The sequence below is a fragment of the Polypterus senegalus genome, chromosome 3, assembly GCF_016835505.1.
Source record: "Polypterus senegalus isolate Bchr_013 chromosome 3, ASM1683550v1, whole genome shotgun sequence".
In the NCBI taxonomy this organism is placed as follows: domain Eukaryota; kingdom Metazoa; phylum Chordata; class Cladistia; order Polypteriformes; family Polypteridae; genus Polypterus; species Polypterus senegalus.
The window spans coordinates 26,175,673-26,203,269 of NC_053156.1; the positions used below are offsets into that span (position 1 = coordinate 26,175,673).

The 27,597-nt window shown below is 43.5% G+C and overlaps 2 protein-coding genes across 2 annotated transcripts in view; one reads left to right on the forward strand and one right to left on the reverse strand.

The window, feature by feature from the left end:
• LOC120526752 (cell division cycle-associated protein 7-like) overlaps positions 1-8,519 on the reverse strand; it is a 44,562-nt gene extending 36,043 nt beyond the window's left edge. Inside the window, exons 1-2 of the mRNA XM_039749901.1 lie at positions 8,425-8,519; positions 2,855-2,980 (exon numbers count right to left, since the gene is read on the reverse strand). Of these exons, the coding sequence (XP_039605835.1) occupies positions 2,855-2,980; positions 8,425-8,445 (147 nt within the window). The 5' untranslated portion in view covers positions 8,446-8,519. The remainder of the gene's footprint in view (positions 1-2,854; positions 2,981-8,424) is intronic.
• A 2,120-nt stretch (positions 8,520-10,639) lies between these two features.
• Positions 10,640-27,597, forward strand: part of LOC120526440 (anti-Muellerian hormone type-2 receptor-like) — an 88,226-nt gene continuing 71,268 nt past the window's right edge. The window contains exons 1-4 of the mRNA XM_039749611.1: positions 10,640-10,664; positions 12,657-12,806; positions 15,403-15,531; positions 26,065-26,256. Coding sequence (XP_039605545.1) covers positions 10,640-10,664; positions 12,657-12,806; positions 15,403-15,531; positions 26,065-26,256 — 496 coding nt within the window. The remainder of the gene's footprint in view (positions 10,665-12,656; positions 12,807-15,402; positions 15,532-26,064; positions 26,257-27,597) is intronic.

Genomic DNA, 27,597 nt, shown 5'->3' on the forward strand with positions numbered 1-27,597 from the left:
AAAGGGGCATGGAGGAACACCCAATCAGTCAACACATGTATTTGTGGACTTGAGGAAAGGTGTACGACAATGTTCCTTGAGGTGTTCCGTGGAGGGTGCTAAGAGAGAACGGGGTTCCGAGACCCCTAATAAATGCTATTTGTTCGCTGTATAATCACAGTGAGAGTTGAGTAGACATTCTCAGCATTCCCATGGGTGTGGGATTCTGCCAGGGCTCCGCTTTGTGATTTTCATGGACATGATATCAAGGCACAACTGGTCCGGGGTCAAAGTCCAGTTTGGTGGCCTTAGAATGGAATTACTGCTTTTCTGCAGTGTGATCTTGTTGGCTTTATCAGTCTGTGAACTCTTCACTCCATTGCAAACCATTACAATGTGTGTTAAAGCAGCATGGATGAAGATCATCACCTCCAAGTCTGAGGTCATGGTCCTCAGTAGGAAAAGGTGGACTATCTGATCTGAGGGGAGAGGCGAGTTACTGCCGTAAGTGGAGGAGTTGAAGTACTTCAAGGTCTTGTTTATGTGGTGATGAGAAAAGGGATAGCGAGATCAACACACGGATTGGGGCGGCAACTGCAGTTATGTGTTGGCTATGCTGACCTGTAGTGATGAAGAAGGAGCGGAGTCAAAAGGCCAAGATCTCGATTTACCAGTCTATTTACATTCTGCCCTCACCTATGGTCATGAGCTTTGGGTAAGGACTGAAAACATTGAGATCACAGGTACAAGAGGCTAAAGTGAGCTCTCTCTCCCCAAGGGGGACTGGGCTCTCTCCGACAGACAGGGCGAAAAGTGCAGACATCTGGAAGAGGCTCAGAATAAAGCTGCTGACCCTCTGCATCGAGAGTTGCCAACTTGGTGTTTTCGGGCATCTGATATGGAAGCCTCCACTGTGGAGATTTTACAGGCACAACCAACAGGGAGGAGAACCAGGGGAAGACCCAGGGGTCACTGGGAGAATTATATCTTCCAGATGGCCTTGGAACTCCTTGGGATGCGACAGTATGAATTGGCAAGTGTGGCTGGGAAAAGGGATCAGTGGGCCTCACTGCTAAGATTGTTGCCTCTGCGACCTGGTCCCAGATAAGTAATGGAAAAAAATTAGTGGTCACCAGGGGGCTATCCATGAACCTTAGATTTATCATTACTGCTCTCAAAGAGGATAAAGCAAATTAGTGACACAATTCACTTTTCAAGACTCTGCTTTACCGACTCCACTATAACGTCCCCAACTGCTGTCCCATGCAGGCAGCACTTTCATGGACCACCCTTGAAATGAAATTTCTTAAAGCAAACCGTGACAAGAAAAATGAGACTCGCAATGACCCCACTCCCCAGCTCTCTTTATTTCTGGGTTAAAATAGCCAGGGGGGAGTCTCCGGAGTGGTAATGTCAGGGTGGTACCCCAATAGGTGGGACAAAGCACAAACACATGGAAACAAAAGATTTACAAATTACATAAATTAATCAAAGAAAAACATTTTTACACAAAAGAAAACAAACAAATAATGAAACATGTAAACTTAATAAAAAAATAAAAAAAATAAATAAAATAAAAAAAAAATTAAAAAAAAAAAAATGATCAGGTACATGATGGGAAGCAACTTTGGACTAACGGGGCCAGCCTATCGCAGTTGGCACAAATCAGTCTACTCCATTTTTAGTTGAACTTTATGAAACAGTGCAAAAGGAGGTCCGAGTGCTCTGAGAAAGGCACTGTATAAAAGACTGGCCTACCATTTGAAGAAAGCAGTTGTGCAACTTCTCTGGCTGAATGTGCTATGATTAAAAATGTTTGTAGAAGTAAAAGAGTGAATGTAAACTACTGATGGACATCCCAACACTTTATCCTAATTAATCAGCCTTCTAGAGGGGTCATTCCAATGATGGCTCTACTTACTGTTATTGATACATTATGACTGGCTAGAGGTACCAACAGATCATCTGTGCTCATCCCGTTTGATTCTCTCCTCCGCCTTCTACTCAGTCAACAACCAGGTCCTCCTTTCCACCCTCTAGTACCTTGGTTGGAACTTCCCCTAAGGTGGTTTGAGACCTACCTCTTGAGCAGATCCTACCATGTGTCTTGATAAAGAGAGATGTCAGGGGTGCACCAGGTAAGCACAAGGGTGTCCCAAGGATTGGTGCTGGACCATTTCTTCTTCTCTCTACAGACCTCCTCACTAGGTCTTATTATCTAGTCCTATGGTTTCTCATACAAATGCTATGCAGTGATGCACAGCTTAACCAGCCCTCCAGAGGACCACATGGTATCAACTAGAAATCGTTGCATATCTCACTGATATTGCAACCTGGATTGGAGGAACACCATCTCCAGCTCAACCTGGTAAAGACACGACCTTCTTGTTACCCCAGCTAATTTGTTAATTCATACACCTTGTCCTATCTCCTCCACCTTGGGGAGGTGATCAATGACCAGATGTTCTTCATGGACCATGTTGCAATGGTCTCTCAGTCTCACAGATACAGTCTGAACTTGCAGATGCTGAAAAGAATTAATCTGACAGAGTATGCAGCACAATTCCTGGTCCAGGATTTAGTCTTGTACAGTCTGGACTAGTGATGCGTCACCAAGATTATTCAAAATGTAGCATAGTGGCACATCTGGTGTTCGACCAACTGAGGTGTGCACACATCACTCCTCTCTTCAGATTACTACGTTGTCTCCCTGTAGAAGCAGGTGTTAAGTTTAAACCCTTGATGTTTGCCGACAGAGTAGTCAGTGGGTCAGGGCCAATACATGCAAGGACACTCACTTGTGAGGTCCTGTACTGCTTCTTCTTGCCCACTTGGGTCTGCTGAAGAACCCCTCCCTGCTACCAATCAGACCTACCTCCTCTAAAGACTGTAGCTCCCCATCAGAAAAGCCATAAAAGGTTTGCTCATTCTCCTCAAAGGAGTCATCGTTGAAGAGATCGGCCAGCTGTCTGGATAGGGCGAGCATTCCATGATTCTCCACCTGTCAGGGTCAAAACAAACCAGAATCAGTTAAAGCGCAGACCACCATGATGATCTGCCTATCTGGACAGCACAGTTTTCCATCTGTAGTCTCATAATTACATATAACTCTTGGAATATTCATTTCATTTTTGTATAGCGCACTTCAGCAAATCTTAAAACATGTGCACACATTTACAGTTAAGGTTACTTGATTGAAAACTTAATACATGCTCAACGGCCACTATATTAGGTACACCTCACTAGTACCAGGTTGGGTCCCCCATTTGCCTTCAGAACTGCAGAATTTCTTCATGGCATAGATTCAACAAGGTGCTGGAAACATTCCTCAGGGATTGTGCTCCATATTGACATGACAGCATCAGGCAGTTGCTGCAGATTTGTCAGCTGCACATCCATAATGCGAATCTCCCATTCCACCATATCCCAAAGATGTTGGATTGAGATCTGGTGACTGTAGAGGCCATTTGAGGCCAGCGGACTCATTGTCATGGTCAAGAAACCAGTTTGAGATGATCTTAGCTTTGTGACATGGTGCAATATCCTGTTGGAAGTAGCTATCAGAAGATGGGGACACTGCAGTCATAAAGGGATGGATGTGGTCAGCAACAATACTCAGGTAGACTGTGGCATTTAAGCAATGCTCAGTTGGTACTAAGGGACCCAAAGTGCGCCAAGAAAATACCCTCCACACCATTACACCGCCACCAGCCTGAACCGTTGATAAAAGGCAGGATGATTCCCCGCTTTCATGTTGTTGATGCCCTATTCTGACCCTACCATCTGAATTACCAGCAGAAATTGAGACTCAGCAGACCAGGCAATGTTGTTCTAATCTTCTGTTGTCCAAATTTGGTGTGCCCATGTGAACTGTAGCCTCGGTTGCCTGTTCTTAGCGGACAGGAGTTTCACCTGGTGTGGTCTCCTGCTGCTGTAGCCCTTCTGCTTCAAGGTTCGATGTGTTGTGTGTTCAGAGATGCTCTTCTGCACACCTTGGTTCTAACGAGTGTTTTTTTGAGTTCCTGTTGGTTTTCTATCAGCTCAGACCAGTCTGGTCATTCTCCTCCGACATCAACAAGGCACTGGATATTTTAACTTTTTTGGACAATTCACTGTAAACCCTAGAGAAGGTTGTGCATGAAAATCCCAGTAGGTCATCAGTTTCTGAAATATTCAGACCAGCCAGTCTGGCACCAACAACCATGGCATGTTCAAAGTCACTTCAATCCCCTTTTCTTCCCCATTCTGATGCACGGTTTGAACTTCAACAGCTCATCTTGACAACGTCTATCGGCCGAAATGCATTGAGTTGCTGCCATGTGATTGGCGGATTAGATATTTGCGTTAACAAGCAGTTGACCAGATAAAGTGGCCAGAGAGTGTACATTAAAAACACACCACACAGCATAAGAGAGCAGCTTCAAGTATTTTAATGAAGATCATCTCAGTGCCATCAGGAGCAAGGCAGGAACCAAGCCTGAATGATGTGCCAGTCCTGGTAATGCATTTTCTAGGTAGCTCCTGCATCCTCTGAATCTGCCCAGTGGTGTAATACTATCTGGGCTGAGGGGAGTTGGAATTGATTTACGTAGCACTGCTACAGGTTTTGAAGTATTAACTACTACACCACCAATATACCCAACAGCATGTATTTTTGGTTGTAGATGCCAACACTGAGAGAACATGAGAAGTTCACAAAGATGTCAGCCCAGCCAGAAACAAACTATTGAAATCTGTGACATGGCAATGTAGCCTGCAATGTTACCAGAACTCGCACAAGATACGAGATTCAGCTAGTGGGATCATAAATTAGTAATTTCACCTGTTGGTGTAATACTTTTGTCCATATAGCGTACATACACACAAACACAAAATAAATGAATAAGGAAAGGCTCAAAGACAGGGATTCCTAAAACCACACATTGCTTGAAAGTTATCACAATAGCAGGACCCGGGCCCCATATATAAAAGCCTTGCTTAGATTTCATATTAAAAAAATTTACCCTCCAAAGGCAAAAACAATACCAGCAACAAAATAAAAAAAGTATGTATTCCACATGGCACACCAAGTTCCTTTATAAATCTCGATCACCATAAAACACACAATCCTTTAGTGACTCCCCGTCACATCCCATCAGAAACCATATGTCTTAAAGTCGTCATATACATCACAGCGCATCATTTTTTCCACATTTTATGTTACAGCCTTATTCCAAAATGTATTAAATTAATTTTTTTCCTCAGAATTCTACACACAACACCCCATAATGACAACGTAAAAAAAAAGTTTACTTGAGATTTTTGCAAATTTATTAAAAATAAAAAAAACTGAGAAATCACACGTACATAAGTATTCACAGCCTTTGCCATGAAGCTCAAAATTGAGCTCAGGTGCATCCTGTTTCCGCTGATCATCCTTGAGATGTTTCTGCAGCTTCATTGGAGTCCACCTGTGGTAAATTCAGTTGATGTGACATGATTTGGAAAGGCACACACCTGTCTATATAAGGTCCCACAGTTGACAGTTCATGTCAGAGCACAAACCAAGCATGAAGTCAAAGGAATTGTCTGTAGACCTCCGAGACAGGATTGTCTCGAGGCACAAATCTGGGGAAGGTTACAGAAAAATTTCTGCTGCTTTGAAGGTCCCAATGAGCACAGTGGCCTCCATCATCTGTAAGTGGAAGAAGTTCAAAACCACCAGGACTCTTCCTAGAGCTGGCCGGCCATCTAAACTGAGCGATCGGGGGAGAAGGGCCTTAGTCAGGGAGGTGACCAAGAACCAGATGACCTCTGGAGGTCTGACAGAGTGAACCTCTGTGGAGAGAGGAGAACCTTCCAGAAGGACAACCACTGCTGCAGCAATCCACCAATCAGGCCTGTATGGTAGAGTGGCCAGACGGAAGCCACTCCTTAGTAAAAGGCACATGGCAGCCCGCCTGGAGTTTGCCAAAAGGCACCTGAAGGACTCTCAGACCATGAGAAACAAAATTCTCTGGTCTGATGAGACAAAGATTGAACTCTTTGGTGTGAATGCCAGGCATCACGTTTGGAGGAAACCAGGCACCGCTCATCACCAGGCCAATACCATCCCTACAGTGAAGCATGGTGGTGGCAGCATCATGCTGTAGGGATGTTTTTCAGCGGCAGGAACTGGGAGACTAGTCAGGATAAAGGGAAAGATGACTGCAGCATTGTACAGAGACATCCTGGATGAAAACCTGCTCCAGAGCTCTTGACCTCAGACTGGAGCAATGGTTCATCTTTCAGCAGGACAACGACCCTAAGCACACAGCCAAGATATCAAAGGAGTGGCTTCAGGACAACTCTGTGAATGTCCTTGAGTGGCCCAGCCAGAGCCCAGACTTGAATCCGATTGAACATCTCTGGAGAGATCTTAAAATGGCTGTGCACCGACGCTTCCCATCCAACCTGATAGAGCTTGAGAGGTGCTGCAAAGAGGAATGAGTGAAACTGGCCAAGGATAGGTGTGCCAAGCTTGTGGCATTATATTCAAAGGTGCATCGACAAAGTATTGAGCAAAGGCTGTGAATACTTATGTACATGTGATTTCTCAGTTTTTATTTTTAAACCTTTTAATTGCAAAAACCTCAAGTAAACTTTTTTCACATTGTCATTATGGGGTGTTGTGTGTAGAATTCTGAGGAAAAAAATGAATTTAATCCATTTTGGAATAAGGCTGTAACATAACAAAATGTGGAAAAAGTGATGCGCTGTGAATACTTTCCGGATGCACTGTAAATATACATAAACACATACATATACTCCAAAATCTTTCTGTCTGCTTTTCACGAGAGAAGTACTTAATGGATTTAGATTTGTTTTTTTCCCCCCCAATAATTTGCTTGACCATTGCGGTATATATCATAGCTCACCTGAGGTAACGATTGATTTGCCAAATCAGAAAGACACGCACGCAGCGGGCAGGAGCCGGGCCTTCCTCACTGACGCTTCATCCTCAGGGTGTTCCTTACCTCCGCTTAGCAAGCGAACGAGAGAACTACTTAACAGATTTAGATCGTCTTTTTTTTTTGTAGAATTTGCTTGAACATTCCAGCTGATTTTGCGACTTCTCACATCGCACCAAGAATCATAGTTCGCTTGCTGGAGCGATATATTCGCGCTAATCCATGACCAAGGCTTCGGACCGAGGGGTGGGGAAAGCATGACGTCAGGAGTGGGGAGTTGGTCTACTACTGTGGGTGGAGCCTTGGAGGACGGCTACTATATAATCCAATTACCATTGAAATTTGGGCAGGTTCCCGAGTGACGGGTTAATAACGAAATAGCTGTTCGCAATGCCATTCCCTTTACTGAGGTGATTCTTTCATACTCCCCGGTTCATGTGATTTATGCCCTGGTGCATTTCACCTGCAGTCTCCAAACGGATTTTTTTTCTGCAGTTGCCACCTCATTAAACGGGCGTTAACAACAATAATTTATTATTTCCTGAATTGTTAAAAAAAAAAAAAATCACACAAGTAAAGAAAAAAAAAACACACCCACTTGTGGGGAAAACAGTGGAAGAAATGTTGAGAAAAGCAACTCAGAGCGAGACCCTTTTACAGGTAGTAATGGGTGTCTTAAAATGGGTAAATGCAACAGCACGCAAAAAATCTTCACAGAGCTAGATGGCCACCTCAGAATTACAACACAACAATACAAACTAACTCTCAAGGCAAAATGCAAAACAGATGACACCACTCACTAAATACAGAAGGGTTACATAGAAGGACGAAGATTTGTTTTTAAAAAAAAAAAAATCAAAAACAAAGAATCGAACGGACATGAATGAAAAACAATATCTGCTCATCAGCTAATTGTACAACCACAGCCAGAATGAACAAAAGGAGCAGACAAGCAAAGTTTAACCACTCAACATGAGAACATAACTAAACTCGGCCCAATATTTGACAAGAAGACGCTAATCATTGTCCATTAGTTTGAGCCCAGCCTGGAGATTAAAAAAAATAATAATAATCATCAAATAAATTTAAGGAAAAAAAAAGGGGGTGGGGGTATAAAGACTTGCAGATCTTCTCAGCTGGAATGCTATATAGAATCTGATATAAATGTACATTTATTCAGCAAATCTGGATAAATTACGAGATACGGAACACATGATATGCAACGCCAAAGGAGCTAATAAAAATAAAAAGCATTGGTCGCTTTCTGCTGGCGCGGGGGTCTTGCGGAAGCACAGCTCGACTTCACTTTAGAAATCTCTGCTTCGTCCTGAGAGTTAAACAATTGATTAAGTTAAAACGTTTGAGGCAAAGCGCCTCTCTTTAAGATAACCCTGCAAACACGCTGTTAAATTAACATTTTCCACGTATATTTATATATAACGTACTCGACTCGGTCATTAATTACGAAAATTCAAATCCAGTATACGTTCCCACCAACAAAGCAAAATCTCAGTACCTCTTTCGAAAGATCGGCCATTCCGTCCACTGCTGAGCAAAACCCACCAACACACCTGTAGCCGCCGGTCAATCGTGGGATTTAAAGAGACACGCGCTGTTGTCACGCGGCCGCCTTCGAAGCTCAGCACCCGGTGGGGCAGATTAATAGCCCCAGAGGGGGAGTAGATTGGGAACCGAAGTGAAAAGGCAAGTCCCTCACATAGGGATGGGGACATCATACACCCCTCAAGGTCCACCTGAGTAACTTGCCAATGCAGAGTCACATATCTTTCTTTCTTTCTTTCTTTCTTTCTTTTAATCAATTTTAATAATCGATCAATAATATAGCGCCTTTCACAACAAGCTGTCTATTATATAGTGCCTTTCGCGTGTATATACTTTATATAGTGCCTTTCACATCGATATTCTATTTATAATAAAGTCCCTTTCACATTTATCTATAGACCTACCTTTTATATAGTGTATTTTACATTTACCTAGCCTATATATTACTTTTATATGTCTATGTAATTCTGTCTATAAACAGCTCTAAAAATGTATATTTAACATATCATATTTTATATTATGGTGCTTTTCAGATCATTCTATACCCTTATAAGGAAAAGACAGATATAAGAATAGAGGGATATAGGTGTTAAAGACATTTTATGATAGATAGATAGATAGATAGATAGATAGATAGATAGATAGATAGATAGATAGATAGATATGAAAGGCACGATAGATAGATAGATAGATAGATAGATAGATAGATAGATAGATAGATAGATAGATAGATAAATATGAAAGGCACTATATGATATGAAAGGCACTATATAATAGATAGATAGATAGATAGATAGATAGATAGATAGATAGATAGATAGATAGATAGATAGATAGATAGATAGAATACATAATCGATGTCTGTTGCTATACCGCGCTGATCACAACTACCAGTGTTTTTATATTACAAGTGTTGGGGTATCCGGCGGTCTCTGACATACTGTAAGAGAGCCCGTCAGCAGCGATGAGACAGGGGTTGCTTTATTTGGGGGTTTATCCAGTAGTCGTAAGGGAGAAGGTGCAAAGTGATAATACAGCAAGGGTGCTGACTTGTCATAAACTATTGTGCTTTAGGGAAATCTTAGGCCTCACCATTAACAATATTCTTCCATTTAACATTCTTCCAGTAGTCTTCGATTGCGCACGTTTAACTGCTTCAGTACGAAAGATTCAGCAGACACTGACCCACCCCACAGACTGCGGTTATTGAAGCCAAGTGAACGATATGCTTAAAATGTAAGTAAGTTCTAAACCGCAGACCTCACCTCACGGACAGTTACGTTTTCCTTGTTATAACGGGTCGATGGAACTCATTTTCAGAGGACAACAGTGGATGATGATGGTGGACGATGTGTGTTCTATAACAGACCAAAGAATGGTAGGTGTATTTCTCAGCAGACCTGTTTGTTTAACTCAAGACGTACTATTCGGACTAAAACATGGGAGGAATGTAAAAATCTGAATAGTTCGTCCAATCGCCTAAAGCCGAAGTCATATTACACGACTTTTGATTGGAGGAAATGTCAAACTTGAAGTTCACTGTTGCCTGTCTCGCCGCCCATACATACATATATTCGTAGCATCCGTAGTCCGTAGCGTTGCTCAGCATAAAGGGACTTCGTCTCTGACACTGACGTCCGAGGTTCGATCCCCGTGAGCGGTGCAGTGGAGTGTGTACGTCTGATGAGCCCAAATAAGGGCGAACTCTTTGCATTATTTGACAGTAAACTATGCACCTATATATATATATATATAGAAGAGAGAGAGAGAGAGAGAGTTATACAGATGTATAAGTCTATCAGCTAGCTTGTTTTCAAATAAATAGCGTTGTTCACATCGCAAAACCTCTTCTAAAGACAGGTTTCTTTACAGCGGTCGAATTATAAATGTGCTCATAACCAAAGCGCCGGGGCGAAATCGTCTCAGAGCAACGGCGTCCTCTAAAATCAAGTGCGTCTACTTCTGGAATGTTTCAGTGTTTCATCTCACGACCTTCCTTTTGGCAGTTTAAAAATAAAAGTCGAAAACATCATTATAGCCTTTCTTGTTAGCGTTGACGGAGCTCCAGCCTTATCTTCTGTGCTGTGGTTTCTCAAGGGGCGCGCAGCGTGGGAGCATCTCTCCTCCTGCAATCCAGCGGCACGATTGTCTGGCCAGCTGGGGACGAGATGCAGTCGGCTGTTTTAAATGAAGGTAAAACAATACTTTATACTGCATGTATATATGTGATATGAAACTAAAGAGATTCGTACGTGTAATAAAGCAGCCAAGTGGAAGTTAAAGTGTTTGCTACTAGTGCGGCGACTCCTAAACCAAATAAATTGAACAAAGCAGAGGCTAGAGGAGCTGGCATGGAAATCTCAAGGCTGCTGGTTCAATTACAGCTTTCGATCCACACTGTGACCCTAAGCAGGTCAATGCGCTCCAGACCTTGAAGCGGCCCCGGTCCACATTTGTCGTTTGGAGTACCGAGGGTTCTTTTTGTATTCACGTTATGCATTCCCGGCACTTCTCGCCACCTCCGCGGGCGGTAAGAGGTGCAAAACCGACTGTTCATCGCGACTTATTTGCATGCATCTTGAAGGATGTGAATTCACTAGGGGGAACACGCCGGACTGCAGCAGGTTTATCTTTCGCCTACGTCTGTTTGCCTTAAAATGCAGAAACAATTTGTAGCGTCGCATCAACCAAGTGGAGGCCGCACATGGACGCGATTGATCCGTTCCCCCTCTGTCTATATAAAATGCTTTAAGTAGTGAAAAAAGCGCTATATAAATATAATTAATGCATAATCACTATTTTGTATTTCCATGTCAAGTACTGCTTAGCTCTAAATTTAAAATTTTGTCTAAATAAGTGTAATTCATTTGGTTTGACGTACAAGGACGCTATATACAATGAAGTTTGTTTAGTTGGAGTCATTGCCGCTCGAAGAAAATTTGGTGTCCTATAGGCGGGGTGGACGAGTACGTCGCTCCTCGTTGTTCAAAGCGGATAGTCGATATTATAAGACTTCGACGATGTCCGGAACACGCGCCCCTTTAATAGCGCAAACGGCGCCCTTTCATGCACATACCTCGGACTTTAATGAAGCGCGCGCCCCTTGTGTACGGAGCATGCGCACTTTTATTTTCATAAACGGCGCCCAGAGAGTAACTGTGTCCACTCAGTATCATCACAGTTCATTGGCCCGGTCCCCCTCGGGTTTACTTGCGTTAACGGCGCCCTCTCGTTATAATCACAATCTGGAATTAAATGCCCTCTATGTGTATTCTCGCGTGAGTACTCATTGACTGATCTCTCTCTCTCAATCTCTCTCTCTCTCTCTCTCTCTCTCTCTCTCTCTCTCTCTCTCTCTCTCTCTCTCTCTCTCTCTCTCTCTCTCTCACACACACACACAAGTCGCGGACTAGTTCAAGTGAGTCCCTGGATATGTCGCTAGCCCTTTTGCCAGAGCGTCGCTTTCATATCTATCTATCTATCTATCTATCTATCTATCTATCTATCTATCTATCTATCTATCTATCTATCTATCTATCTATCTATCTATCTATTATATAGAGCCTTTCATATCTATCTATCTATCTATCTATCTATCTATCTATCTATCTATCTATCTATCTATCTATCTATCTATCTATCGGAATTTACAAAAAAGGAATTTAAAAGTCTCTCACTCTGAGAGTAACAGCATTCTCTGGTTTGATAAATCCTCATTAGTATTATGTCTGGAGTAAAGCAGGACAAGAATGCCTATCTATTGTGTGTTTCTTTGGACTCTGATTATCAGTCATTCGGCCATTTTCCAACCCGCTATACCCTAACACAGAGTCACGGGGGTCTGCTGGAGCCAATCCCAGCCAGCACAGGGAGCAAGGCAGGAACAAATCCCGGGCAGGGTGCCAGCCAACCGCAGGGCACACACACACACACACACAGAGCAAGCACACACCAAGGACAATTTTAAGATCACCAATGCACCTAACCAGCATGTCATTGGACTGTGGGAGGAAACCGGAGCACCCGGAGGAAACCCACGCAGACACGGGGGGAACATGCAAACTCCACACAGGGAGGACCTGGTAAGCAAACCCGGGTCTCCTAACTGAGAGGCCGCAACGCTACCACTGCGCCACCATGCTGACCAACTCTGATTATGCTTGACATTTATTTTTTTTGTAACAGGTAGAAGGTGTGCCTATTTGGAACCTCCAGCAGAGCTCTCAACACTTCAGAATGGAAATGCCATTGGCTCTGTCCAGCACTGCCTAAGGACAAAGTGCTGCTATGGGGCATTTCAGCTGCTGGAAGGCCATGTCATACCTGTTATGCAAGGTATCATCTCGGAAGAGAAAAAAATGATAGATAGATAGATAGATAGATAGATAGATAGATAGATAGATAGATAGATAGATAGATAGATAGATGTGAAAGGCACTATATGATAGATAGATAGATAGATAGATAGATAGATAGATAGATAGATAGATAGATAGACACTACAGACAATAAAATCGATAGATAGATGTAAATGTGTTGATAAGTAGATACGATACTGTAAGTACTATTTAGTATGTGAAAGATCAGTGGCTCTCAACCTGGGTGGGGGGAAGTCAGACCCCACTAGAAGGCCCCAGTAAATTTAATTGGCAGCCAAAAGTTGTTTGAAAATAATTAACTCTTTGAGGGCTCAATATTTTTTCCAAAAAACATAGTTTCTGAAAAGCAATGATTTTACACAGAAATCAACATAAAACATCCGTTGCTGCATGCTGTGGCTGCCGGTTTGCCAAGAATGTGCAACAGGCTTACTGCCAGGCTGTCTTCGCGTGGCTGGGGCAGTAGCAGCAGGGGTCACGGTCACACTGCATTGCAATCTGGTTTCTACCTCTTCCCATTGTTAAGTGGCAGTCCTCCTGGTGAACATTGCCATAGGCGTGTAAGCTACATGAACCTGTTTAGCACCACCACGATTAGCTGGGGACCAGTCAGCTGAAGCTGGAACCTCAGACTTGTTTTCAATCACTTGTATCAGAATTGGAATCTGACAAGTCATAATCTAGATCAGAGATAATAGACAAAGCTTTGTCCATGGAGTGTTTTGCTTTACGCATTCGCTTTGATCTCTCGCCATTATGTCAGCGCCATTTTTGCTCTTGTTTGCGCCTTACTACTCACACAAGTGCAGGAAATCTCGGTCAAACCAATGAAGCTAACTTTCCTTCTAGCAACGAGAGTCCAACTAAAAAATAACAATTGATTTACAGTTGATTACCATCGTGAACTCCTCCTTTTGACAGAAGTCAACATCAGCCCTGAAAGAGTTAAACGTGACGGTCACTGATGGAAACACTCCACTTCAGCAATTAATTCTGCGATTTAAAAATGACTTTTGATTTTCTTACTTTCAAAAATACATAATCATTTTATGCTTAATTTAAAAAGTAATACTTAAGCTGAGTGAGAAATGAGCAGCTTTTCTTGTCATCAAAAAATATCCGCCATGACAAATTCTTTGTTTTGGTAATTACTGGTTATCATTTATGCGTACAAAATCACTGCTCGTTTTACATTATGATTTAAAAATCCTTGTAAAAATAACTTATTTAATAAAATACACAGACAGTTTTTAAAGTGGGCATTTTCAAATTTTGTATTATGCATTTAAAAAAACTCGGGGATATGGCAGCGTTAGTAGCAAACATGCTTTTGTAAATTGTATGGACAGACAGAAGGACAGCATGGAGTTGAGGTACCTCCTAGGTAATGGAGCTGTGGTTTAAGGTGGGACTCCTAATGCGGCCGAGTGGGAGCTTCAGCTCCCTCAGTCACAGGTACCAAAGTGGATGGCTGCTATATATTGTCCCACATGTGCATATGGGAGACAGCTTAAGGGCTCAGTTGATGGTAATTGCCCGCCGAATCAGGGGTTGGTGCTGTGTGCTAATGTCTTCTCTTTTTCTCCCTCTGCAGACCGGATGATTGATGGCCCTATCATCTCTGATGTCACTTACAATGCCCGGCCTCCTGGACCCGCCCCTTCCTGTTTGGATTTTTAAGGATTGCAGTACCCACATCAGTTACAAAAAAGGTCCTGCTCTTCTTTCTCTTCCAGCATCATCCTGCCGACTACGCCACTTTAAGAAAGAGAAAGGACAATTAAAAATGGGTTGGGCAAGTTGTGCCCGTATATAGCCGAAAACAAGAGACCTTAAAAAAAAAAGTGATGTCTTTCCAGACGCAAGTTTAAACCTGAACTCCCTAAGATGGCTAAACTTCCAGTCTTATGTGCTTCTGGCAGGAAGGGGCGGGTCCAGGAGGCCAGACACTGAAAGTGATGGTAGAGCCGTCAGTCTTCTGGTCTGCGTAGAGAGATAAAAAGAAGACATTAGCACACAGCGCCAACCTCTGGTTCAACGGGTAATTACCATCAACTGAGCCCTTAAGTTGCCTCCCAAATGCGCACACGCGACAACAGTATATATAGTGGGTTCTCTGGAAGGGGTGAAACTTCTGGCTTTGGAGGGGGAGTGAGGTAGGACATGAGATTTGCCCCTCAGAACTGTGGATTGATGGAGGAAGGTGTTAGAAACGGCGTCCATCTCTCAACACTTAGTGCTTAGTGTTCAAGAGCTTTGAAGGTGTCCCGTAAGCACATGTGCATGACAAGATAAATGTGAGCTCAGAAACGAGCACCCACAGCCAAAGAGCAAGAGGATAAAAATCATGAGCTGCGTAGGGTGGCTTGACGCGTTCTTGTAGCACGCTGGGGGGATCCAGGAGAAGTAAAGGTTGAGAACCACTGTGATGAATAGAGACAGAAAGAAATGAAAGGCATTATACAAAATACATAACTACAGAGTCACGCAGAGCCACGTCAGCCATGATGGATGCCAGTGGATCTGACGCCCGTTTCTCGCTTTGTCTCCAGCCTGCACTGAAGCTGATACCTTGTGTTGGGAGTCTCAATGTGTCTTCACCAGTCTGAAAGCCCTCAACTACACAATTTGTTATTGCAACTCAGATCTGTGCAACTCAAACATCTCCAAGATGATGACAGGTGAGCTTATTCATCTTTTCATTTTTTTTTTACATTTTTTTTTCCCCCAGATATTTCATAAAGTGGGTGGCACGGTGACACAGTGCTAGCGCTGCTGTCTCACAGTTAGGAGATCTGGGTTCACTTCCTGGGTCCTCCCTGTGTGGAGTTTGCATGTTCTCCCCGTGTCTGTGTGGGTTTCCTTCCGGTGCTCCAGTTTCCTCCCACAGTCCAAAGACATGCAAGTTAGGTGCATTGGCGATTCTAAATTGACCCTAGTGTGTGCTTGGTGTGTGGGTGTGTGTGCCATCTAGTGGACTGGTGCCCTGCCCGGGGTTTGTTCCTGCCTTGCACCCTGTGCTGGCTGGGATTGGCTCCAGAAGACCCATGTGACCCTGTGTTAGGGTATAGCGAGTTAGATAATGAATGAATGGATTTCATAAAGTAGAAGTCAATTAAACTTGTGTTGGGATGTTTTCTGTTCATTAGGTTCCCTGCACCTGCCTTCATAGTTGTGCCAAGGACATTTTAGGAGTCTTATTTTTATGAGCAGATGTGAGACTGAGACTTCATTAAAAACATTTTCGTTTTCCTCTTTATCTGTATTCTCCACCTGCAGGTAACCTCCCCCGGCTGCTCATCACTTAGAGACCTTGAACATTTTTCCACAGCTCTTCTCATTCTTTAAAACACTTGGCATCACCCCCCCTTTCTCCTCCTCCTTCACCAGCAAGCCAAACCCTGCTACCCTTCTAAACTGCATGCCCTCCATCCAGTTTATTAGACCTTTATTTAAATCAGATTCCCAGTTATATTTTATCTCGTGTAGCATCTCCCATGAAATTCTGAATCACATTTGTTAATCGTTATTGCCAGGCAACTTTCAACAATTTACATATAGCGCCTTACAGTGCATTCAGAGAGTCTTCAGACCACTACACTTTTTTCATATATTGTTATGTTGACTCTTGTGCTGAAATTGTTTACATTCATTTTTTCCTTCATCAAGTAATGCTCAGGACCCCAGGATGACAAAATGAAGACAGGATTTTAGGAATGTTTGCTAATTTTTTAAAACAAAAAAAAAATTCCTGTGATATCCCATTCATTTCATTCAATTTAATTGAAGTGCCATTGGCAGAAATTCCAGCCTGAAGTCTTCTTGGGTTTGACATAAAAAGCTTCACACCCCTGGATTTGGGGATTGTCTGCCATTCTTCTCTGTAGATCCTCTCAAGTTCTGTCCGGTTGAATGGAGACCATCAGTGGTTAGCTATTTTCAGGTCTCTCCAGAAATGTTCAACTGGGTTCAAACCAAGGACATTCACAGAGCTGTCCCTCAGCCACTAGTGTATTGTCTTTGATTTGTGCTCAGGGTCATTGAACCTTCAGCCCAGTCCGAGGTCCCAAGTACTCTGTAGCAGGTCTTCATTAAGGACATCTCTGTACTCTGCTCCATTCAACTTTCCCTCAACCATGACTAATTTCTCAGACCCTGCCATTGAAAAACAACCCAACAGCATGATGCTGCCACCACCATGCTTCACCATTGGAATGGCATTGCATATATTATCTATATAATAGATAGATAGATAGATAGATAGATAGATAGATAGATAGATAGATAGATAGATAGATAGATAGATAGATACTTCATAAAATATATATATTAATGATATATATCACTATGTAATAGAGAGATATTATGTAAAATAGATATTAAAGGATCCATATAATAGATAGATAGATAGATAGATAGATAGATAGATAGATAGATAGATAGATAGATAGATAGATAGATAGATAGATAGATAGATAGATAGATATGAAAGCTAAATTACTTACGATTCCGGAGCTGAAGAATTTGAACATTCTTAGCCAATCATGCAATACTGCGTCAGTGTTTGCCGTGTTATGTTCTACCTACAGAGGCAGAGTCCCAACTTGTATTAAGGTATTGACGCGAACACCATACATATGGATAGTATCAAATTATATATAAGGACTAGCAAAATACCCGTGCTTCGCAGCGGAGAAGTAGTGTGTTAAAGAAGTTATGAAAAAGAAAAGGAAACATTTTAAAAATAACTTAACATGATTGTCAATGTAATTGTTTTGTCACTGTTATGAGTGTTGCTGTCATATATATATATATATATTGTGGACGCTGGCCCGGACACACACAGACGGACATCATATTTCACCCAACACACGTTTATTTTCAACAATATTTACAGTGCACAAACCCCAGTGCCTCCAGCACCAATCCCCCAATGTCCAGGCCACACAGTCCTACTGCCTTTCTCCTGGCCGCCTCTAGTCCTCCCTCCAGCTCCGTCCTCTTCCACCCGACTTCTGCCAATGACTGGAGGGAGGCGGCCCCTTAAATAGGAACCTGGATGGGCTCCAGCTGCTTCCCGGCATTCCTCCAAAGCCACGCCCCAGTGTGGCGGAAGTGCCGACTGCGCACCCGGAAGCCGTCTGGGTGTCCCCTGTCGTCTTCCCCCCAGCACTTCCTGGTGTGGCGGATGTGCTAGGCTCCCGGGATATTCAGGCACTGGGGCACCGCCTGGCGGTGGCCACGGGTCCCTACAGGGTTGGGCTTCCAAGCCCTTTACCCGAGGCCCCCAACATAACCAGGGCGGACGCCCCCTCACGGTCTGGAGGAGGCACAAGCTCTCCTCCGGTCCTCCTGGGCATCCCAGCCAGGCTCCAGCCCCGGCCGGGGACCACAATATATATATATACACACACGCAGACACACACACATATAAACATATATACATATATATATACATATCTACATATACACATATCTACATATACACATATCTATATATATATATACATATACACATCTACATATATATAAATATATATACAGTATACATATCAACATATATATATATATACACATACATATACACACAAACATACACACGCACATATACATATACACTGTAAAATAAACAGACAATAATCATAAAGGTTTGGGGTTTCCGGCCCCGTATACTGTACAGAATCAAAAATATGAACAAAAATACAAGTCTCAGAGTCAATACGTGTAAACACTATAACATTGACCGTCCAAAGATGGCGACGGAGGAAAATTTATGAAGGAGGGACCGGAAGTAGAGGTGTATGCTGGGTAGGAGCCGAGATGGATGGTGGGATTGATGACGTCATAGGGAGTAGACAGAGGAAGGACGGAAGTAGCGCATTGCGGGAACTGATGACCGTTGTTTCATGGCGGCGGTGCGTCTTTCTTTCTGTAGGAAACAAAGAGAGAAAGGTTAGTACCCCAGCACTCCCTCCTGGCATATAACTTTACGATCTCATTTAGGTCCGTCCGCGGCCCCCTACTCGCACGTGCGTGACAACACATACACACATACAGATAAATATACATATATATATACACACATACACATACATATATATATATAGACACAGACACATATATATACATATATATACAGATCTACATTTATATATACATATCTACATATATACACACATATATATATATACATATCCACATATATATATACATATATATATATATACATATCTACATATATATATACTGTATATAGCAAAATCCCCATGCTTCGTAGAGATGAAGTACTGCTTTTAAATTATTATTAAGAAGAAAAGAAAACCTTTTTAAACTGAGGGAAAATATACCAGTAACTATCTGTTAAGGATCTCTTTGTATACCACGTTGTCAGTTCAGCACTCCGGTTGTAATATGACCAAGCTGTGCACCAAGAATACTTTTGAGAATGCAACGTATAGTTTTGTCCAGGAGAAAAGCAATGTTGCCTCAAATCAATGGCAACCTTTTGATTTGCCATGCAATGTCCACGGCTGTATTTAATGTTAGCTAAGACCCGGCACTTAAAAGTTTCTCGCTACAGCAATTTTAACTCCGTTACAAAGTGATCCAAAGTCTCGTTTATACCTCGTGTCTTCTCATTAAACTTGTATCTCACGAATAAAGTATTCGTCGAAGGCATGACAAACGGCAGCGGGAGCGTGTCCATAAACTTAATTTAAACTTACGGTTTACACCGTGCTTTGTTTCCGCAGTAGCTGCACTTTCTACGTACTGCGGTCACAGTCAGTTCACGTGATTACGTGGGAGGCGTGATGATGTGAGACGCAACTCCGCCCCCCACGCCCATCGAGCTGAAGTCCATTACAGTATATGGAGAAAAATAGGTTCCAGTTATGACCATTATATGTAGAATTTGGAAATGAAACCTGCTTAACTTTTGTAAGTAAGCTGTAAGGAATGAGCCTGCCAAATTTCAGCCTTCTACCTAGACGGGAAGTTGGAGAATTAGTGATGAGTCAGTGAGTCAGTGAGTGAGTGAGGGCTTTGCCTTTTATTAGTATAGATAGATAGATAGATTTTGTTTTAATTCTCTCCTTCTCTGCTACCTTCAGGTGACTGAGACCAGTGTGCATCCCATAACTGAGTGTGCCCTTTTAATTAGCAAGTTAATTTGGTGGGCATCTCTTGTGATGATCAGCCCAGATTACCACAGCGTGGGCTTTCATGAGTCTGTTACTAAGGAGAGACTTTTGTCTGGCCTCTTTTCATAAATCCCAGATCAGTGGAGTGCTACAGTCTTGGTTGTCCTTCTAGAAATTTCTCTCATCTCTGGTAAAACTGGTTCTCTAGACCTGAGGCAGAGAGGCTATTGAGTTCTTGGTCACCTCCCTTATCAAGGCATTCCCACAAATGCTCATGAAGACTATGCTTGTTCTAAACCTTTTCCATTTAGGAATTATGGAGTCCACTGTGCTCTTGGAAGTCTTTAGTGTCACCTTTCTTAGATCTGTGCTCCAACACAATCATTTCTCTAAGTTCAGCAGGCAATTCCTTCGACCTCAGGCTTGATTTTTGCTCAGCTGCTGGACCGCCTGTAGACCGGTGTCAGTCTTTCCTAATTAGCTCAGTCAATTGATTTGACCACAGATGGACTCCAAACAATGTCAATATCATTGTCAGTGTCAATTTGTTTATAGAGCACATTTAAAACAACATCAGTAGTGCTCTAGTGCTTTACATTTAAACATACAATACACATAAATAAAATAAACAGAAACAAAGTACAATAAAAAGAAAATACAATTAGCAGTAAGTTAAAGAAAAAGAAAGAAGATGAATAAGAGCAGGAAACCATCAGGATGAGTGAAGGTCACAAATAGCTAGAGAACAAAACGGAGTCTTCAGCCTCATTTTAAACAGTTGAAGTTGACTCCTTAATGAGATGAGGTAAAGAGGTCCACAGACGAGGTGCCCCCCTTAGTGTTACACTTAGTGCGAGGGACCACAACAGACAACTGACCGGTAAATCTAAGCTGTCTAGATGGCTGGTGATAAACACACAATTCAGATAAACAGACAGGAGCAGACCCATGAAATGTTATAAAAACTAGCAACAACATTTTAAAGGTAGTTCTGAAACTTAACAGGCAGCCAGTGTAAAGAAGCGAATATCGGAGAAACAGAATCAAACTTTCGTACCCCAACCAAAAACACGGGCAGCAGCATTCTGAACCAACTGCCACCCGCGTATCATGGATTTGCTGATCCCAGAATACGACGAGTTGCAGTAATCAAGCCAAGAAAAGATAAAAGCAGGAGCAGCTTTCTAAAGATTCCTAGGAGATAAGAAAAGGTCTGACCTTAACTAAAAGACAAAGCTGGAAAAAGCAACTCTTGACTACAGAGTTAATCTGTTTCTCCAAAGAGCGGTTACTGTCAAAAATGACACCGAGATTATGGACTTGAGGTTTGCAAAAGTCAGTGAAAGAGCCGAGAAGTTCGAAACCAATTTGAGCTTTGGCAGGGGGACCAGCGGTCAGAACTTCCATTTTATTTTGATTGAGATCAAGAAAATTGTCCGACATCTAGGATCTTTAGCACAAAAAGAGAATTGTGCAGCCGATTAATTGTAGAGTTACAAACAGGAATATAAACCTGTGTATCATCGGGATATGTGAAAAGAAATATTACATTTCCTGAAAATAGCTCCTATAGGTTGAAGAGAGAGACAGAGAAGTGTGACGATGTGGGTTCTGGCTCCACTCTCCCATGGCTGTTCGGGAACCCTTGAACCCAACACCGCCATGGGAGAGTGGAGCCAGAACCCACATCGTCACATTTGGTGGCAGTGGTGGGATATCCCCAGCGGTGGGATGAGCTAGCAGTGGAGGCCAGAAGAGGAGACAGAGCAGCAAGCGGGATTGGTAACTGACTTTGTGGAACCCACGTACCCAAGCCGGAGGAAGACATTTTTAAGGACTGAGCTTTTTTAATACATTTATTTATTGCTGGTTTCTTAATTGTCTTTTAAAGTTCTTATTCTTTAAATGTCCTGTTTTTATGAAGGGGGCTTGGGTTTGTTTTGGTGTGGGGTTTCGGTTTAGTGCTTTTATGGTTTTAGTGCAGTGTAGAGTGGCCGAGCTGTGGACCTGAGCTCCAGTTGCATTGGGTTGGCAGTGGAGTAGAGCCTTCCCATGCAACTGGAGTTTTATGGGGGGTGGAATGTGGTGTTATGGGTCCACAGCTCGTTGAGCAAAGGCCATTCATTTTAAATAATCACCGCACCCGAGGTGGCTTTGTGAGGGGGGCGTTGTTGTAGCGAGCCGCGGGGCGGTCGTCGATGTGGGCGTTTCTCACCGTGTGCACAGGTGAGGAACTGCCCACATTCGTGATTGCTCCCGTGGCTAATGCTACAGCTGTGATGGCCCCTTACGTTTTAAAAAGAAGCGCGAGTTGGTTGTGGAGAGGTGGGGGAAAAAGAAACGATTGGAGAGAAAAATGGAGAGAGGAGAAAGGAGATGAGGAAAGAGGACGGAGGTTACAGGGAGCGAGGAAGCATGCGGTGCAAGAGAGACGGACAGGTGGTGTGTGCGTGTGGTGAGCGCACGATCGTGGGCAGCTGCGAGGAAGCTGGGTGTTAGGCCGACACCCAGGTGTTTGAGTTGAGGTTGCTCCCGCTGAGCGACCATGTAGCGGGAGTGACCAGGTGAAAGCGACGAGCCGCAGAAGGCCGCGGAAAGGCAGCGGAAGTCGGGAGGCTTGGTGGTGGAGTCCCCAATGTGTGCGTCCTGGTCATTGGTGGACATCAAGTCTCGGGGACTGGGATGAGTGCCATACCGGAGCCAGGGATCGGGAGGTCTCCAGTCTTGCGAAAGTGTAGAGGAGGGCAGCTGCAGAGAGCGTCTTGCCTGCTGCTTGGCCCAAACGGGATAAGCAGGTGAGACGCTAATAAGCGACGCACCAGATTTGTTGTTGTTTTTAAGACTGCTTCCTAGAGAAGATTTTAACCTCTGGTTTTAAAGGATTGTTTTTTCTTATTGTTGTTTTAACCTCCACGTTCTTTTTATGGATTATTTATTTAATGAAGAACTTTGAAACTGCACTATTTATGAACACTGTTTTTTTTTGTTGACTGATTTTAATAAAAGCACTGTTTTCACTTTTAACCATCCCCTTGTTCAGATGCTCAATTATTTGCCTTCACTGACTAGCTCTCTCGGTTTCATTATCGACGGTGTTGGGTTCAAGGGTTCCCAAACAGCCATGGGAGCGTGGAGCCAGAACCCACATCGTCACAAGAAGTTAGGAGCAGGCGCAGGTACAGCACATTGCTGCACCCACTAAATGATAAACCACCTCAGGATCCCAGATTGGGACCCGAGTGCAGCCATGTGACAGGTAACACCTGAACACTAGGTGGCGCAGTGGTAGTGCTGCTGCTTTGCACTAAGGAGACTGTGGAAGATTGTGGGTTCACTTCCTGGTTCCTCCCTGTGTGGATAGTGCTTTGAGTACTGAGAAAAGTGCTATATAAATCTAATGAATTATTATTTACTAGCCAACCCGCGGCGTACCATAATCAGGCTGGTTTTTTAATAATTTCTAAGCACAGGGAGAAAATTAACATTTGAAAAATCGGTAATGTAATAAATCAGCAAGAAAAGCAACATTGTAACAATTCACGGAACGAACCAACACACAATCGTACGTGCGGCGCTCAGGCGTGGAGGGTGGAACAGGAGGAGAGGAGAAGGACGTCCACTCCGGTGCCTCTGTCATGCTAGTCTGTTGATTTCTCATTCAGTATGCACTGCCTGCTCATGTGCCCACCTCCAACTCGTCACTCGAGTCGTTGTCGTCTTTGCACAGTCCAGATGCACCTGTGACTCACGTAGACTTTTCATTGCTCTTAGTGGTTTTGTCTGCCTTTCTATATATAATCCACCAAGACACGCGACCACGGTAGCAGCGAGGTGGGAGGGCGGTGTGCACAAAGTGCAGGAGCATCTAAGAAGACGCATGTTTGTCGCGGATGCGAATTGCTGTATGTAGCGTGTAAAACAGTTTGCTATGGTGCATGCGGTCGTGCGTTGTAACCGAAAACTCGGTTTTTAAAGACTGCTCACTTCATTGTGTATACGAATGAAAAGATGCAACTCTGGAGAGGGCAACAAAACAATACAGCGTTTTACACGCTGCATACAGCGATTCACATTCGCAACAAATATGATTCTTCTTAGATTGTGCTGTCGCGTCCACCCACGCTCTCGAAGCACACACACTGCCTGGTCATGTGCCCGCTCGCAAGAGCAACTAGCAGAGACCCGCCCACCAACTGTAAGACCATGAGACACCCCTCGCAAACTGTTCTACACGCCGCATATAGCGATTCACATCTTCGACAAACAAACTGTTTTACCAGCCACATACAGCTCTTTGAACTGCCTTTCCCAAGGTTTCTTCCATTTTTCCCTACAACGTTTTTATTGGGAGTTTTTCCTTGTCTTCTCAGAGAGTCAAGGCTGGGAGGCTGTCAAGAGGCAGGGCCTGTTAAAACCCATTGCGGCACTTCCTGTGTGATTTTGGGCTATACAGAAATAAACTGTATTGTATTGTATTGTACAGTGATTTACATTCGTGACAAACATGCCTCCTCTTAGATAGTCCTGCCGCGTCGTGTGGTGTCTCTGTGTGAACTGGTCAGGCACAGAGAAGGTCAGCTGCTGAGAGAGCGTCTTGACTGTTGCAGGGCCTGCATTGGTGAAGCAGGTGAGACGGTAATGAAAAAGAGGCACAGGGCTTATGGGTTTTTAAAGACTGCTTCCTTCATTGTGTTTTAACTTCAGTTTTAAAGGATTGTTTTAAGGATCCCATGGGATACCCCTCGCAAACTGTTTTACACGCTGCATATAGCGATTCACTTCCGCGAGAAACATGCTTCTATGTGGCTCAGAGGTGCATGTGGACTCTACGACAGACGAACATAAATGACGCCGTTTTTCCTGTGTCGTCGTGTCCAAGTTGGTGGGCGTGGTTCTCCGAGTTGTCGTCATATCCAATGGTCTTAGAGTTGGTGGGCGTGGCTCCTTCCTGCGTGCGCCATGGGCGTCTTACTTGTTGGCGGCTTAGTGAATCCACGCCCCTTCCGGCGTGCTTTCCATGGGTGTCTTGTCTTAGTGAATTATATATATAGATAGATTATTAACACCACACTAGTTCAGATGGAATGGATCATTGTGAGGTTTGTTATGGTGGCTGGAGGGCCAATTCTGTCACCAACCCCCTGGTTTTTCCTTGCAGTTTTGAGGGCCTACTTACAGGGCTGGATGCAGATTAACGTCATACCCAGGATAGGATAGGATAGGTTGAAGTTATGTAGAAAATACATTAGGACCATCTCAGTGATCGTCAATAGAAATGGATGTAGCATTGAGCCAAATTTCAAGGGTCATGTTAAAGCATCTGAACTATTTGTGTCAATGGAATAGTTCATTTTTTAAATTTTCAATATATTTGCATACATTTCTAAAAGGCTCGATTTGTTATTCTGGGGTACTGCATGTTTTTTCATGTGGGGAAAAAGAAATTAAAATGATTTTAACAAAAGACTGCAACATAACAAAATATGTAAAAAATGAAGAGGTCTGTCTGGGCTTTCCCTTAAAGATAGGGTGAGAAGCTCAGTCATCTGAGAGGGGCTCAGAGTAGAGCCGCTGCTCCTCCGCATCGAGAGGAGTCAGATGAGATGGCTCAGGCATCTGATCAGAATACCTCTTGGACGCCTCCTTGATTAGGGTGTTCCGGGCACGTCTAACCAGGAGGAGGCTCCGGGAAAGGCCCAGGACAAGCTGGAGGGACTATGTCTTTCGGCTGACCTGGGAACGCCTTGAGATTCTGTCGGAAGAACTAGAAGAAGTGGCCGGGGAGAGGGAAGTCTGGGTATCTCTGCTCAAGCTGCTGCCCCCGCGACCCGATCTCGGATAAGCAGAAGAGGATGGATGGATGGATGGATGGATATTTTCTTAATCCATCGTAGATTCCACATTTTCTCTAAGCTCCACACTGACCTGCAGTTGATCCCATTTCAGATCTCAGTAGCAGGTTTTGCTGCTCTCTCTTTTAACTCTGTGTACATGTCAGCATTTGGTTGTAGCATTTTAGCTTTCTGAAACCCTCATCTCTACCTAAACTTACATTTTCTTACCTTTTTTTAGATTCCGCCAATGAGTTGCAGGTTACAGGTGGGCTGCGGGTGCTCATAGGTTTGCTGTGTCTGCTGATGATCCTTGTGATTGCCCTAATTCTGTGGACGCTGCATGTCAAGCGAAAGACTCCTTCACCTTTCTGTTTTGGACCCTTCCAGTGCCTCTTAGATTTTGTACCTACGGGAGGAACTACCAATGCAGGTATTTGGGGAAGTGGGGGGCTGTTTGTCCACGTAAGGTTTTATCATCTTGCTTGTGAAGTTAGGAGCAGTGATGGCCATTTAGTGGCTGAAATGAGCAGATAAAGAAGAGAGAAGCCATGGCCGCTGTGCACCTAGGGCAGTGCTGTCTGCCACTCATCTGGAGAAGGTGGAAGGTCCAATAGCTATGCAGATTTATGAAATCCTACTTCTTAAACATTGACCCCCAAGATGTACAGGTTAGGAGTGCTTGGCTGAGACATTCAGACAGCAGAAACTGAATAATTATATCACAAGAGGATACTCATTGTCTCCTATCTCATTTCAAAAACGTGGCGCAGTTAAGAGACCCGGGTTCACTTCCTGGCTCCTCCCTGTGTGGAGTTTGCATGTTCTCCCTGTGTCTGCGTGGGTTTCCTCCGGGTGCTCCGGTTTCTTCCCACAGTCCAAAGACATGCAGGCTAGGTGCATTGGCGATCTTAAAATTGTCCTTGGTGTGTGTGTGTGTGTGCCCTGCCTGGGGATTTGTTCCTGCCTTGTGCCCTGTGTTGGCTGGGATTGGCACTAGCAGACCTCCGTGACCCTGTGTTACGATATAGCAGGTTGGATACTGACTGACTGATTTCAAAGATGTGCTGAGATGAATCAGCATGATAAAGTGCCATTAGCTGGACATATTGTGTCATATGATTTGTCCACTGCTTTTGAAAATCTTATGGTTACACCCCTCCTGTGTCCAAATCAAAATATGTCAAGCTTAATCATCTTCTACCAGCAATTAACACCAGCATATTGAGTGTTTGGTGGATGTTAGAGGGATTGTCCAGAATAAAAACTGCTCCTGTCTTGTGAGAACAAATTATTTTATGGGAGTAAAATCTGAGTGTGTACAAAAATGGTCTTGTGGGAACAAGTACAGAGCCCCTTAAGTCCCCACGAGAAGAGGCCCAAAGGTTAGTGGGACCCTCATGAAACTTAAACCAACTCTAATTCTAAACTCAGTTGCAGTGGTATGAGTTTTGGGACCCCCCTCTCTAGTTGTGTTTTCTATTGCAATTAGAACGGATGATGAGGTTCTTTATGCCATAAGCGATAGGAGAACTCCCACTCTCCTGTGTTCTGCATGTGGAGCAGTCACTGTTCAGGTCAGCTGTGCTTTGTCACCTTTTTTGTGTAGTACTGATGGGTCACCACACTGTACTCCTATACAGTTCAAATCCTGATGACTATGCCAATGAATCCCCACACTTTTTTGTGAAGCACTGATCGGCCACTACACTCTGCCTATCCTTAGTGGAATTCTTGATGACTAACTCCACTGGATCCTCACACTTTTTGTACA